Source organism: Bufo bufo, chromosome 8, assembly GCF_905171765.1.
Source record: "Bufo bufo chromosome 8, aBufBuf1.1, whole genome shotgun sequence".
In the NCBI taxonomy this organism is placed as follows: Eukaryota; Metazoa; Chordata; class Amphibia; order Anura; family Bufonidae; genus Bufo; species Bufo bufo.
In genome coordinates, this window is record NC_053396.1 from 24,966,359 (window position 1) to 24,982,297 (window position 15,939).

General features: G+C 46.0%; 1 protein-coding gene and 1 long non-coding RNA gene across 2 annotated transcripts; both read left to right on the top strand.

Moving 5' to 3' along the window:
- The first annotated feature begins 508 nt into the window (after positions 1 to 508).
- On the top strand, positions 509 to 14,868 carry TOR2A (torsin family 2 member A). The gene is made up of 6 exons (XM_040405174.1): positions 509 to 707; positions 1,871 to 2,136; positions 9,570 to 9,745; positions 11,049 to 11,176; positions 14,225 to 14,647; positions 14,692 to 14,868. The coding sequence occupies exons 1-5, from the start codon at positions 527 to 529 to the stop codon at positions 14,467 to 14,469; spliced, it is 996 nt and encodes a 331-aa protein (XP_040261108.1). The 5' UTR covers positions 509 to 526; the 3' UTR covers positions 14,470 to 14,647; positions 14,692 to 14,868.
- A 72-nt stretch (positions 14,869 to 14,940) lies between these two features.
- On the top strand, positions 14,941 to 15,915 carry LOC120977304. Its single transcript, XR_005773869.1, has 2 exons — positions 14,941 to 15,299; positions 15,339 to 15,915. It is a non-coding gene; the product is annotated as an uncharacterized LOC120977304 (long non-coding RNA).
- Positions 15,916 to 15,939: the final 24 nt, after the last annotated feature.

A 15,939-nucleotide genomic window follows, 5' to 3' on the forward strand; every position in this document is an offset into this window, starting at 1 on the left:
CGCATTTGATTTCAGACCGGCCCCCGACACAGGCACAGGACGGGTGAGTCAAGATGGCAGCCCGTAGGTGTTCGTTGGCGAACACTGCGAACTGACCATCACTGATCATCAGTTTAAACAAACTGCAGAACCCCTTTAATTCTGAGAGGCACTATTAATGGGGGCATTAATATTATTGGGAGCCACAGTATGACAGCAACTTAAGCCACGCCCCCACAACCCTAAGCGCAAGCGGTTTCTGCCATGGCATATGCAGGGGATTTCTGTCACAGACAAAATATTCCATGTGAATACAGCCTTACACTCGTGGCAATTTACAGGTTGTGGCCTCTTAAAAAAAACAAAAAAAAACAACAACCTGGCACCCTAAGAACTGCTCATGACTGAGATGACAATGCTGCAGAGCTCCTAGCCGCCAGCAGATGGCGCTCCTACTATATCACGCTTCTTCCGCTTACAGCGGGGTAAGTCAGCTGACGTGGTCACATGACTGTGATGTCACCACCGGCAGCTCTGAGGTCATGTTATGGTAGGGTTACACGCGTTGTGTGATTCCCGTCATGCTGTGGGGCAGGTGGGAATGGCGGGCAGCTTAGTCCTGCTGCTCCTGGTCGGTCTGGGCGGCGGAGGAGGATGCTGGGAACTCCCTGCCCTTCCCTGTAACCTGTACAACTCCTGCGAGTGCGGCTTCAGGCCGGATCTTAATGGTGAGTGTGTGACGTCATGCCTGGGAGTATGATGTCATTTTGTGTATTTTAAATTTTAAATAAATAAGTCTATTTTATGTCCAGGCTGCTGACGGCAGGGCCTGTCCTCTGAATGATGCACTGGGTTCCCACCTCTTTCCATATTAAAGGGGTTGTCCTGTATTGGAGACCACCCCTGGGGACCTAACATGGCCCCTCCTGTCCGGGTTCCTGCTGGTGCTCCGCTCCTCGCAGGAATCTGCTACTATGAAACTACAACTCCCAGCATGCAAACTTACTCTGCCGTTCTTGTAAGTGGAAGGAAGAATTCTGTGAGTTGTAGTTTCCAAACAGCTGGTTGCGGACCCCTGGGCTATAGCTATAATACACTGCCCCTGCCGAGCACATAGTGATGTCACACGTGTCTCCAGACCCTTTGGTTTGGGTCGGGTCACAGTATGTGATGTCACTAGACGTGACTATAGCTTGTGGAGAGGGACAACCGTGCGAATTTTGGAAAATAACTTATACTTCCCAGAAAACCCGCACACACTGAATTCACTCGTCCCCATTGCCGCCTTCTATCGGACCAGCCCATATCCCCGGCAGCCATTTAAAAAAAAATAATGATGTACCTTAAAAGGGTTGTCCCATAAGTGATCAGCTGGGGCCCCTGCCAATTATGAGAATGGGACCCCTGTTCTCATATTTGTAACTCATACGCGCTGCCATGGGACTGAGCGCTTGTACTATGCTATTTCTGATGTCCTGTAGAACACAGGGGCCCCTGAAGATCAAACCTAGGGATAAGGGATAAGTGTTTGTCCTATGACAGTCCCTTTAATGGGAGGGATCCCCCTTTAACTTCTGAAAGGAAACCTTGGTCATGTTAATATGACACGAGGTGAGGAAATCTGGGAATAACCTAGTTATAGCCTGGTTCTTAAAGGGATACATACATGGTGTCAGAATGTAGTCCTTTGCATATCCCCTTGGGCCCGGCGTTCCAGCGGTGGACATGTTTAATTTCACCGAATGCACATGCAGTAGTTTATATTAATTTGGTTTGGGTTTTTAATGTCATTCAGATTTTTTATCATGCTTTTTGCAGCGTTGAATTGTGATCAGATTTTTTTTTTGCAGCGTTGGATTGTGATCTGATTTTCTTCTTATGTTTTTTGCAGCGTTGGATTGTGATCTTGCCCGTAATGTGTTTGGGCAGCACCTGGTGAGGGAACAACTGGTTAAGGCCGTAAAGGCGTTTGTGGAGACGGAGCGGCCCAGCAAGCCCCTGGTGCTGTCGTTCCACGGCTGGAGTGGAACCGGTAAAACATTTGTGAGTTCCCTGCTGGTAAAACACCTGTACAGGGATGGAAACCGGAGTCCGTACCTCCATCGCTTCTCTCCCATCCTGCACTTCCCGCACGCCCAGAACGTCAATCAGTACAAGGTGAGCGCCGCCATATACATAGGACAAATGTCGAGTGAATCCACTGATTTCAGCCAACCATCTCATGGACTTCCCCTCGAAGGCAGATGCCTGTGGAGATAAGGGTCGGGCTGTTGGATTTTATTTTTTCCTTCCCATTGCAGTGAATGGGATATACAGGGAGTGCAGAATTATTAGGCAAGTTGTATTTTTGAGGATTAATTTTATTATTGAACAACAACCATGTTCTCAATGAACCCAAAAAACTCATTAATATCAAAGCTGAATATTTTTGGAAGTAGTTTTTAGTTTGTTTTTAGTTTTAGCTATTTTAGGGGGATATCTGTGTGTGCAGGTGACTATTACTGTGCATAATTATTAGGCAACTTAACAAAAAACAAATATATACCCATTTCAATTATTTATTTTTACCAGTGAAACCAATATAACATCTCAACATTCACAAATATACATTTCTGACATTCAAAAACAAAACAAAAACAAATCAGTGACCAATATAGCCACCTTTCTTTGCAAGGACACTCAAAAGCCTGCCATCCATGGATTCTGTCAGTGTTTTGATCTGTTCACCATCAACATTGCGTGCAACAGCAACCACAGCCTCCCAGACACTGTTCAGAGAGGTGTACTGTTTTCCCTTCTTGTAAATCTCACATTTGATGATGGACCACAGGTTCTCAATGGGGTTCAGATCAGGTGAACAAGGAGGCCATGTCATTAGATTTTCTTCTTTTATACCCTTTCTTGCCAGCCACGCTGTGGAGTACTTGGATGCGTGTGATGGAGCATTGTCCTGCTTGAAAATCATGTTTTTCTTGAAGGATGCAGACTTCTTTCTGTACCACTGCTTGAAGAAGGTGTCTTCCAGAAACTGGCAGTAGGACTGGGAGTTGAGCTTGACTCCATCCTCCAGCCCAAACCAGTACTCCACCTCCACCTTGCTGGCGTCTGAGTCGGACTGGAGCTCTCTGCCCTTTACCAATCCAGCCACGGGCCCATCCATCTGGCCCATCAAGACTCACTCTCATTTCATCAGTCCATAAAACCTTAGAAAAATCAGTCTTGAGATATTTCTTGGCCCAGTCTTGACGTTTCAGCTTGTGTGTCTTGTTCAGTGGTGGTCGTCTTTCAGCCTTTCTTACCTTGGCCATGTCTCTGAGTATTGCACACCTTGTGCTTTTGGGCACTCCAGTGATGTTGCAGCTCTGAAATATGGCCAAACTGGTGGCAAGTGGCATCTTGGCAGCTGCACGCTTGACTTTTCTCAGTTCATGGGCAGTTATTTTGCGCTTTGGTTTTTCCACACGCTTCTTGCGACCCTGTTGACTATTTTGAATGAAACGCTTGATTGTTCGATGATCACGCTTCAGAAGCTTTGCAATTTTAAGAGTGCTGCATCCCTCTGCAAGATATCTCACTATTTTTGACTTTTCTGAGCCTGTCAAGTCCTTCTTTTGACCCATTTTGCCAAAGGAAAGGAAGTTGCCTAATAATTATGCACACCTGATATAGGGTGTTGATGTCATTAGACCACACCCCTTCTCATTACAGAGATGCACATCACCTAATATGCTTAATTGGTAGTAGGCTTTCGAGCCTATACAGCTTGGAGTAAGACAACATGCATAAAGAGGATGATGTGGTCAAAATACTCATTTGCCTAATAATTCTGCACGCAGTGTAGAAAGAAATGTAAGACCGTATTGGGGTCGTTTATACGCCGGTCTTAAAGGGGTTGTCTCATCACAGACAATGGGGGCATATCGTTAGGATATGCCCCCATTGTCTTTATAGGTGCAAGTCACACCGCTGGGACCTGCATCTATATCGGGGACGGAGCCCCGCAATGGCAACCACTAAGCTTGCTCCCCATAGAAGTGAATGACCAGCCACCACTCCCATTCTCTCGTATGTTTAGCACTCGACTATTTTCGTCGGCCCCATAGAAAATGAATGGCGGGCGCATGCGCAGTGCGTCCTCCACACTAAACACTTTCGGGGCTCCGTTTAGGAGATAGGTGGGACCCCCACCTATCAGACAATGGGGCATATCCTAGCGATATATACCCCCATTGTCTGTGATGAGACAACCCCTTTAATGCCCCTTGCGCTGCCACATGATGCACCTAAGTTATGTAGAGCCACCGGCCTCTGCATAACTTAAGTGCACCCACTGCCAGCCTAAATCCATGCCAACTTCCTTGCTGGCTTACATTTAGATACATTTTCTGCGGCTAAAACAGGCATAGAAAATGATAAATGAGAGGGGCCGGCCGGCCATCCCCCTTCCCTGCCCACGCTAGGCCCCCTTTTTTTAGACCTGGCGCAGATTCGGCCACAAATACACTTTGAGACCGAATCTGTGACAGATATCCGCCAAAAATTGGCATATATCTAATGATAAATGACCCCCTGTGTTTCCATCCATTAAACGTATCCTTGTTTTTAGATAATGCCTTCAAACCTTTATTTTAACCACTTGCCTACCTTTCTACGTCGCGGCGGGAGGCTCTTATCTGTAACCCGACGTATAAAAGCGCCGGGTTACATCGCGATCTGCCGGCAGCCCGTGCCGCCGCAGATCGCTGTGACCGCGCTATCGTTAGACGAAACCTGCAGGGCGTTCGTGGGAGGATGATCCACGTAACTTCAGGACGGTAAGTACGGATGGAGTAGCGTTAACACTCCGGATTTCTGAGTTGTGTTATCTAATCTAAGCAAACGCCTTCAATTGCTTTTCAGTGGCTTTTGTCTCAAGATAACGCGATGAGATAAGACATATGAGTTGAGAGCTGGAGTGTTAACCCTGCTACATCTGTATGTTACAGACGAGGTATGGGGGAGTAAGGGGCGTTTAAGGCTGGAAATTGGGCGCCGATTAGTCTTCATGTACTTTGTGTGGCACAGAGCTGTGTGAATGGAGTAATTCTATCTCATGTGTACGGGTGCAGGTGATTTATGAGAGTCTGGAGTCCACTGGACTGTCATAAATGTCTGCCTGAAGCTGCCATAGGGGCATGACTATTAATCTATGGAGGATTTGTGCAATCAGCTGTGTTTCTGGCCGCAGCACGGCACGATGGAGCATTACAGCTCCTGCTCCCGCACGAGGAGAAGGCAGAAGCAGTGTATCCGTTCTCCTCAAATAGGTGAGCGGCGCGCTGTGCAGGGTGGACCCAGCTTGGGGGCAGAGGAGTGCAGAGCTCTGCCTGTGTACAATGCCCCCACAGCAGGCTGGTTTCCCCGTAACTTCTCCTTTTGGATTCCCCAGTTACAGCGAAAATAGTGCAAAAAAAAGTCTGTGTCCCCAAAGGTCTTTCAGTGACCTCTTGGGGACAAAATGATGTGGAAAAAATTATAAAAAAAAGAAAGAAAAAAAAATGAAAACAAATATATAATAAAACAAATTAAAATATGATGAGCAAAAAAATAGAAAATTATAAAAAAAAAATACAAATAAAATAAATAATAGGAAAAATTGCAAATAAAAATAGTGTTCACTGTCCCCTAACAGTCTTTTAATGATCCCTTGGGGGACACATTATGTGGCAAAAATATACAGTCCTGATCAAAAGTTTAAGACCACTTGAAAAATGGCAAAAAATCCTATTTAGCATGGCTGGATCTTAACAAGGTTCCAAGTGGAGCTTCAACATGCAACAAGAAGAAATGGGAGTGAGACAAAACATCTTTTGAGCATTCAATTTAATGAAAACAACGAATAAACTGAAACAGGCTGTTTTTCAGCTGATCAAAAGTTTAGGACCACACCTCCAAAAAACCTAAACCCCCCCCCCCCCCCCCAAAAACAGAAATCCAACTTCCAAACATGAACTCAGTAATGAGTAGCTCCGCCGTTATTGTTTCGGCATGCTTGATGCAAGCGTTTCCATGAGGTGAGTGGGAACATTTCTCCAAGTGGTGAAGACGGCCGCACGAAGGCCATCTACTGTCTGGAACTGTTGTCCATTTTTGTAAACTTCCCTTGCCATTAGGGTTGTTGCGGGTATCGAAATTTCGATACCCAATCGATACTTTTGTCCCGGTATCGATACGATACCGGGATTTCCGTTTTTTCGATACTGGGCTGCGCTTCTGCGCAGTCTAGTATCTCTGAACATGAGCGCGCTGCTATCGGCGCGCTCATGTTCTCTCTCAGCAGCACGGGGAGAAGGAAGCTGTCCTCCCTCCCCCTGTGCTGCTGCCGCTGCCACCAATGAGAAGAGAGGGGCGGAGGAGGGGCGGCAATGAGAAGAGAGGGGGCGGAGGAGGGGCGGCAATGAGAAGAGAGGGGGTGGAGGAGGGGCGGCAATGAGAAGAGAGGGGCGGAGGAGGGGCGGGCGCACTGCGCCACCAATGATAGGATTACTATCGGAGCGATGGGAGGAGACATCAGCTTCACTAGTGGGCGTTCCTTTTCCCTGCGCTGCGATTGGACAGCGCTACAGCCAGGGAGAAGGAACGCCCACTAGTGAAGCTGATGTCTCCTCCCATCGCTCCGATAGTAATCAGCAGCATGTGGAGCAGGAGAGGAGACAGTAATGGGGCACTGCGGGCGAACGGAGCGGCGCCCAGGACTAAATGGTGAGTGCTGAGACATCGCTGGGCGCCGCTCTGTGTGGCCTGATAGTGAAAGTCTGGACTCATATACAGTAGTCAGTCTTTAACACATACAGGAGGCGGGTGCCGGCAGCAGAATCGCATTGCCGGCACCCTGCCCCTGACAGGGAGCTGCGATCAGCGGCAGTTAACTGCCGCTGATCTGCTAGTACCCGCCTCCTGTATAAAGGGGTAAAATCATTGGTGGTGCAGTGTGCCCCCCCCCTCAATCCCCCCATCCCATTAAAATCATTGGTGGCACAGTGCGCCGGCCCCTCTCAACCCTCCAGTATTAAAATCATTGGTGGCAGTGGCCACAGGGACCTCTCCACTCCCCCTCATTGGTGGTGCAGTGGCAGCTTCTGATCGGAGCCCCAGCTGTGTAAGCCTGGGGCTCCGATCGGTTACCATGGCAGCCAGGACGCTACAGAAGACCTGGTTGCCATGGTAACATCCCTGATGCTGTGTGCACAAAGCACAGAGCAGCAGGGACAGTGTGGAGTCCTATTCACCCTGATAGAGATCTATCAGGGTGAATAGGAAAAGGGATGAAAGATCCCAGGTTCTAGCCCCTAAGGGGGGAAATAGTTATTAAATAAAAAGTGAAAAAAAAAAAAACACTAAAATATGAAGTATAAATCACCCCCCTTTTCCCAATTTCACATATAAAATATATAAATAAACATATTACATCGCCACGTCAGAAAAGTCCAAACTATTAAAATATAAAAAAAAAATCTAGGTGGTGAATGCCGGAACAGAAAAAATAAAATAAAAACTGCGCGATTCGCCATTTTTAAAAATGAGGAATGCACGTGGCTTTTTTTGTTTATTTTTTTCGCGTGGTATCGAATGGTATCGAGTATCGCAATACTTTTTCATGGTATCGAAACCGAATCAAAAATTTGGTATCGCAACAACTCTACTTGCCATCCATCCCCAAAGGTTCTCAATTGGATTTAGATCAGGGGAACACGCAGGATGGGCCAAAAGAGTGATGTTATTCTCCTGGAAGAAGTCCCTTGTCCTGCGGGCATTGTGTACTGTAGCGTTGTCCTGTTGAAAAACCCAGTCGTTACCACACAGACGAGGGCCCTCAGTCATGAGGAATGCTCTCTGCAACATCTGGACATAGTCAGCGGCCGTTTGACGCCCCTGCACTTCCTGAAGCTCCATTGTTCCACTGAAGGAAAAAGCCCCCCAGACCATTATGGCGCCCCCTGCACTGTGGCGTGTAGAAAACATCTCAGGTGGGATCTGCTTGTCAGGCCAGTAACGTTGGAAACCATCAGGACCATCAAGGTTAAATTTTTCTCATCAGAGAATAAAACTTTCTTCCACCTTTGAATGTCCCATGTTTGGTCTCACTCCCATTTCTTTTTGTTGCATGTTGAAGCTCTACTTGGAACCTTGTTAAGATCCAGCCATGCTAAATAGGATTTTTTTGCCATTTTTCAAGTGGTCTTAAACTTTTTTGATCAGGACTGTATTTAAAAATAATTATAGAAAAAAATAAAAATAAATAAACAATAATAAAATACAAATAAAAGAAAAAAAAAAGTACAAAATAGTAGAGTGTTTATTGTCCCCCAACATTCTTTTTATGATCCTTTGGGAGTGTGTCACTGTGGCAAAACTATATTTAAATAATAAGTAATAAACCAATTATAAAAGAATTTAAATAAAAAAATACAATAAAATATTATATAGAATACAAAAAAAGGAAAAAGTGAAAAACAGTGTCCCCCAATGGTTTTTCTATAACCTCTTGGGGGATATTATTTGTAGCATAAATATATAAAAAATTAAGTTAAAAAAAAAAAAAAAAACCATCGCCATTATCGCCCCATTCACGTGAAACTATAATCATTATATAACAAAACGACTAACACAAAATAGGGAACTAAAAATAGGGAAATAAAACCCTATGTTTCAAGTGAAAAATTGTTGCAAAAATTATTTTGGTAGTCTCAACACATAAAAAAGTTACAACCATTCAAACCATCACGTGCGCTAAATCACAAAAAAAAAGTGTCTGTTCAGGCCTGGTTATTAAAGTGTTAACCAATAAGCGCTTTCCCCACTAGTAAGGGAAAATGCTTACTGGTTATTGCATGGCGCCTGTAACTGGCAGGAGGTGGTAATAACCAGTGAGCGCCGTCCTCTGCAGTGAACGAAATCGCTGATTTATGAGTAGGAGGCAGGAAGGAAATGTTGCCACTTTTCCTGTACAAATGACTTAACGCGTTCCTGCAGCGCGGCCCCTGAACCAGAAGATTCATACTTACCCGCTTCATGCCGCCCTGGCCTCCTGTTCCTGCACTTTCACACCTGTCAGTGCATGGCCATGGTCACCATACCCCACTCCAGTCAATGACTGGCTTCAGCAGTGATTGGCTGGAGAGCTGCATGTGACCATGGCCATGCACTGCCAAGTATAAACCGCGCGGGGACCGGAGGATGGAGGCAGCAGGGGCAGTGCGGGGAGCAGGTAAGTTTAACTCTTCGGTTTCAGGGGCCATGCTGCAAGAACTCCCTGTAAGCCTCTATTACACTGCGAGATATTCGGGTCAATGACTGGGAACAAGTGTTCATAGGAACGCTCATTCCTGATATCTGCCCGGTATAACCTTGCCGCACATCTCTCAGGTGTAATCAGAGATGTGCTACCGATGATCAATAGAACTGAAGGAGGAATGACTGTGATGGTGATCATTCCTCCCTAAACACTTTACATTGGCCTGTGTAATAGGCTCATGCAAACGAGCGCCAATTGCACCCTTGGTATAGACCCTATGTAGCATGCCCAGATATATATGTTTTGGTCTCCACAGGAAGACCTGAAGCTCTGGATCCAGGGGAACCTCACTGCCTGCAGCCGCTCCATGTTTTTGTTCGAGGAGATGGATAAGATGCATCCAGGATTGATTGACGTCATCACCCCCTTCCTGGGTCCTTCTTGGGTCGTCTTTGGTTCCAACTACAAGAAGGCCATATTTGTGTTTGTAAGGTAAAGACCCGGTCTCCTGTACACTGAATGACCTCCAGCTACTAATCGGCCGTTGCATGGTTGGTCGTTCTGTACTGTTTTGTTTGTAGACAGGAGAGTATGATCAGACCACAGGGACATCCCATATCATGCTGGCAATCTGTACGGCTGTTGTGCAAGGACGGAGGTCGGTTTGGCAAACCACCCCTCTCCACTTTCCCGGATCTGTAAAGGGAAACTTACTTGCCTGCTTCCCGGCGCTGGCTTCCTGCTCCTTCTCCTCCAGGCCTGCAGTACTCCACCGAGATCCCTCGCTGAAACCATCCGGTTTGACATTGCCTGCAGCCAATCACTGGCCGTGGCAGAGACTGGATCCCCTTGTGTTTATGTGACCATTTGTCATGATGTAAGGGGAGCCGGTCATTGCCGTGGCCAGTGATTGGCGGCGTCAAACCGGATGTTGACCTTGAGGGAGCCCAGTGGAGCATCACACTGGGAAGCAGATAAGTAAGCTTTCCTATACAGGTTTGGCCAAGACTCCTATAACCACCTTCCACAATTTTTGCACAACCCCTTTAAAGGCAATCTTTTACCTGGTTTGGGGGCCACTAAACCACCAGCTTTCTATTATGAAAACTGGGGTTTAGGGTCCCAAATTTGCTCATGGCAAACCCCCCAATAGTAAGTGAATATTGAATGTACCTGGAGAAGAGTCCAGGACTCTTCTCCAGCAGCGTCCTCTATATGAGCACCACACCTGTGAAGCCAAGGGTAATCTTCATTTCACTGTGCTTGTGCCCGATGTGCCGTGCATGTGCAGTGAAGGGAGGTGTACCAACCCTGGCTTCATTGACTGGACTCCTGTTGCCACTAGTGAAGAGTCCTGGACTCCTCTCTCGGTAAGTTCGACATTCATTTACTATCTTTTATGGGGATGGATGAGTTTCCTATCAGCAGGTTTGGAAGCAGGTGCGTAACTACCATAGCGGCAGACCAATGCGACTACTATGGGGCCCATGGCAAGAGGGGGCCCAGTCTTAGTTGGGATTATCAACTCTTCTACTAGGGGTGAAAACTTGGTCAGGACTCTACCCTAGTCTAAAGGAACAACTTTTAGCAAATGAAGCAGTGGAAAGCTGTCCCAAGGGTCACTGAAGGGGGTTAAGGCCTGGTTTGATCCTTGCTATGGGGCCCTTACTTCTCTATGTACACCACTGTTTGGGACCCTAAACCCCAGGTGTATAACTGAAAACCGTAGATTGTATTGAGCTTTACATCAGATGGCGATGAGAATTTAGCATCTCTTTGTCTCCTTTTTGTGCAGTAATTCGGGAGGAGAAGCCATTAATAACGTAGCGCTGAATTTCTGGAGAGCGCGCAAGGACAGAGAGGAGATTCAGCTCAATGATGTGGTGCCTGCTTTAACCAAAGCTGTGCTGGCCGACCAAGAGCGTGAGTACAATGTTATATATGGGGGCAGTTATTTTCCTGTTTTCATAAACTACGAGAGCAGCCACACAGTAAGTGATAAGTATTTTTTTTATTTTGCACATTTTAGATGAAAAAAAAAAAAATATATATATAATTTTTTTTTTTTTTTAATTGGTCTTTGTTAGTCTTCTCTGACTCGTTTAAAGAGTAACTAAACTTTTTTATTACAATTTTTAATATGATGTCCCGAATGCCCTAATAAAACTATTTCTAATATGCTTTATTAATCACTTTTGTATTTTTAATGACACTTTTACCTCCCTAAAGCGCACCATTCCCTGTGGACTTAAAACCGCTCAGCGGTGTACGGAGTACACATTTTATTATTGGGCCGCAGAAGCGCTGTGAGTACAGGCAGGAGCACACATTGCTGGAGGATTACTAACTCCTGGCATAGCACATGGGTACCCTGTACCCATGTACTACGCCAGGATAAGCTGAGCGGAGCCATGCTTCTGCTTGCTCAGCTTGTAGCTTAGCGAAGCAGGAGCCTGCCCCGCTCAGCTAATCCTGGCATAGTACATGGGTACAGGGTACCCATGTGCGATGCCAGGAGTTAGTAATCCTCTGGGGAGCACGGGCAGGAGCAGCAATATGCACTCCTGCCCGTACTCGCTATGCCGTGGCCCCGTTCATAAACTTGACAGTCCGTACTGAGCTGTCAGCGTTGTACAGAGAACAGAGTTTTCAGTGCACCAGTGAATGGTGCGCTCTTAGGGAAGTAAAAGTATAATAAAAATACTAAATTGACTAAGTATATTAGAAAAAGTTTTATTAGGGTATTAGGGAAAACATATTATAAGTTCATATAAAGGTTTAGTTACTCTTTTTAAACCATATTCTTATCAAACTGGTAAGAATTTCACTATGAGTGTTTCTGAGCTATCAGGAAAATCCAGGTAAGGACTACACATTGAGCCGTCAGAGCAGCTCCCTGACAGATTCACTGCAAAGCAGCAAGAAATGGTCTGTAGAGCAAAAACTATTGACAATTTTTAATAAATACTGATTGAGAAAAATATATTTTCTGCCCCAAAATAAGTAAAATGCAGTGATTTTTAAAAAAAAAGCCCCAACGGTGGCCATAGCCTTTAATCCCGTTCACTTGAATGGGACTAAGGCCTGTTTCACACTTGCATAAATTACTGTATCAAAATACGAAGCTGGACTCTGCTTCGTTAATGGGGCATGAAACAGAGTTCGGCTTTGTCTTTTTATACAGTAATTTTTGAGAATAAACGAAGTGTCACGTGATGGAGTCAGCGATATTTGCTGAAACTTCGGAAAGACCTCTGCGGAGGCGATACATTTCACGGTAGGGCGGAGCCGATATTCCTAACGAAGTGTTTAAAAGAATCGTGTTTGGATACAGCAATCCAAACCAGATTGGCTCAACCCTAAACTATGACCTTTTTTTAAATTGTAAAAATGCAAACATTTGCCTACACGTGCAATGAGCAGAACCGTGGTACGGTGTCCAACTATGCAGTGGGTCAGAGCTTGTGTATATAAGTCTATGGTTTGTTCGTGACGCCAATTGCAGCGTGCGCAGGGTACTGTTGCAGGGCCCTTTAAGGTGTTGTAACTCACGTACCAGGTGAGGAATGCCAGAGTGGTGTAATGTCTCTGTGTAGTAGTAGGTATAGTGTCAACGGTGTCTCCTACCTTGGTACGGCTGGACTCCTGGATAAAATGAGTGTTGCTAGTAGGAGTAATTGAGGAATTTGGGGGTAATGAATGAGATCCAGACTTGTAATAACGTTCAACTTGTCTTTACTGGTTAAAGCTTTAAATCCATACGAGTTACAGAATTAGTCTTAGGTCCCAGCAGGTTTCTGGCAATGTATGGCAGGGATCTGTGTCTCTTCTGCTTCTATACTATATGCCTGGAGAATATGGCAGGAATCTGTCTTCTGCTTGGTGTGGGACTGACTAGCTGAGGAGGAATTTGGCTTCTCCTGGTCTCTGGATAAGTTACTCACAGTTCTGCTCGCAGGGAATGTTTCGTCCTGGAGATCTGTAGTTCTGGAGGTGCTGCTTGCTTTCTACCAGCACTGAGGCGGAGGGCTCAGTCTGGGAGGGGTGATCTTTGGTCTCAGCCGAGACAGATCCTGGTCTGGGAATCCCTATTTCTGGGAGCTCCTACTAACACAGCCTTCCCCTAGCAGGGGTGGCTGGTACACTAACTAGAACTTTCCTTCTCCTCCCCATGAGACAGGACATGGGGCAGCCCACTTCTGCTCAAAGAGGGGGGGGGGGGGGGGGGGGGGGGGAGCTAGACTGGAATGAACTATTCCAGTCTAGCAATACTAGACTGGATAGGGTTCTGCTAAACGTATTGCCGCCACCTGCTGGTGCACATGGAAATTGCAGCAAAATACATAAAACAGGCCTAGAAAATACATATACAGAAAAATGCAATGTTAGATTACACAAGATGACAATATGCATACACTTAACATGTTGTAGCGGGGAGAAAGAGTTTAGTGACATACTCTGGAATGTTACACACACTTAACCTATTTATGAAAAAAAGAATCAAAAGGAAGGATTAAAGGGGTTGTCTCACCTAATACATTGGTGGCAGATCGCTAGGATAGGCTACCGATGTCTAATCTGTCTCTGGGACCCTCGCCTATCTCTAGAATGGAACCCGCAAAGTGAAGGAGAGCAGACCGCGTGCACCCTCAATGCTGGCTCGGCTATTTTCATCAGGCCCTTAGAAGTGAATAAAGCAGGGCTACGCTTGTGCGGTGCTTTTCCCTTTTATTTCTATGGGTTTTCCGAAAATGGCACTCCCATAGAAATTAATGGAGGGCGGCCTCGCATGTGCAGCCCTCTCTCCTTTACTTTGTGGAATCAGTTTTAGAGATGGCTGCAGGTCCCACCTCTGAGGACCTTCAGCTATCAGACATTGGTGGCATATCCTAGCGAGGTGAGACAACCCCCTTTAAAATGGAATACCCTACCTCTTGTGGACCACGTCTCTAACTCTTCTGTGTCTTCTAGATGGCTTCTGGCAGTCTGAGATTATTAAGCAGAATCTCATCGATGTCATTGTGCCTTTTCTACCTCTGCGTCCCAACCACGTCCAGCACTGTGTGCGCAACGAGCTGGAGCAGATGGGGCTGGCATCCGAGGAAGACGTCGTACACTTGGTAGCCAGCAACATGATTTATTTCCCTGAAGGCGAGAACGTTTTCTCGTCCACCGGCTGCAAAACTGTGCCCTTCAGGATCAACTACTATTTATGAAAGCTGCATCGGGCCGGAATAAGACGAACACGAAAATAGAGACAATTCTTCTTCTCCTCCGGAGCAACCTCAACCTGTCCATTACTGGAAATGGAGCATCACATAGCGGTGGTTTGACAAGTACAGACTCCGTTCTTCATACATTATGATTGACCAGGCTGCTTATAGGGGTTGTGGGGTAGGGGGGTCTTCTTATTTTCCCTGGAAACAGCTCCACTCTAGTCTGTGGGTTGTGGATGGTATTGCAGCTCATCTCTATTCTGGTGAATGGGGCTAAGCTGCAATACCAGTCACAACCCATACACAAGAGAGGCGCTGTTTCTGGGTGGAAAATGGCTGCCAGATCATCAGCTGTGTTATGTGCATTACAAAGTGCACCTGCTTTAGGCAGAGTTCAAATGTGGCTGAAAAAATCTGCAAAAATGCAATAAAACGGCACGTATTATATGCGTTTTTTTGCCGCAGAAAAGCCAGCAGATCTCACCCTCTCCATTGCAAAGGGTGAGATCAGCAGCATAAATTGACATGCTGTACAGGTCAGTTTGTGGAGCGTGTGGCTTTGAATTCGGAAAATCCCATCCACTTTGCTGGTATTGCACAACGCTGCAGATTTGCCGCCCTAAAATCCGTGATTGCAAATCCGCAGCTAAATCGGCTTCGTGTGAACACGGCCTTAGTCACAGACCGGGTTCACACAGCCCTAAATCAGGATTAGGTCATTGCTCCACAGGTCCCAGGTCTCTGGGATATGAACATCCTGTTGACGAGGCCATTCGTGACTGCTGCAGCCAATCGCTGACCATTACCAGTGCGGCACGTGACCCAGTGATGTAGCACATGGGTGACAAGTCACCGCTTCGACCAGCGAGTGGCTCCAGCTGTCTCGGCCAGGATGCGTGTTTTGCGGATACACAAAATGGATACGGCCGTGTGCATTGAGCCCTTACTTTTTAAGATCCTTTCTATGTACCTGGCTTTATTGCTTGTCATAATATGAATGAAGACTAAACCCTGTCCTACATATTGGAAACTGGAGACCCAGAATAGCTCCATTAAATTTTAAAGAGGTTGTCCAGTGGATTCAATATTTTTTAATAAAAGGCTGCGTAAAAAAATAAAATCAGTCATACTCCTCTCACCGCTCCTGTTTCTGTGCTTCCCGGTCCCCTGTGTGTCTCTGATTCCTGGTCACTCCTGATACACAGGAAATAACCATTCAGCCCATCACTGGCCATAATCTGCCGGACAACCCCTTTTAATTATCTTCACTTTCTGTGAAAGGAAAATAAAATGCTCTGCTTTGGGGCGGCTGTAAATATTTCGGACCGTGAGCAGTTCCTTAAGATATTGGTCTTTTTATTTTGGTCACTTCTCATATAAACGGGACTAATGATATTAACCTGCAGCCTGGAATTTCTGAATTTCTGATCTTGTGCCTTAAAGGGGTTATCCCACAAAAAACATCACCCC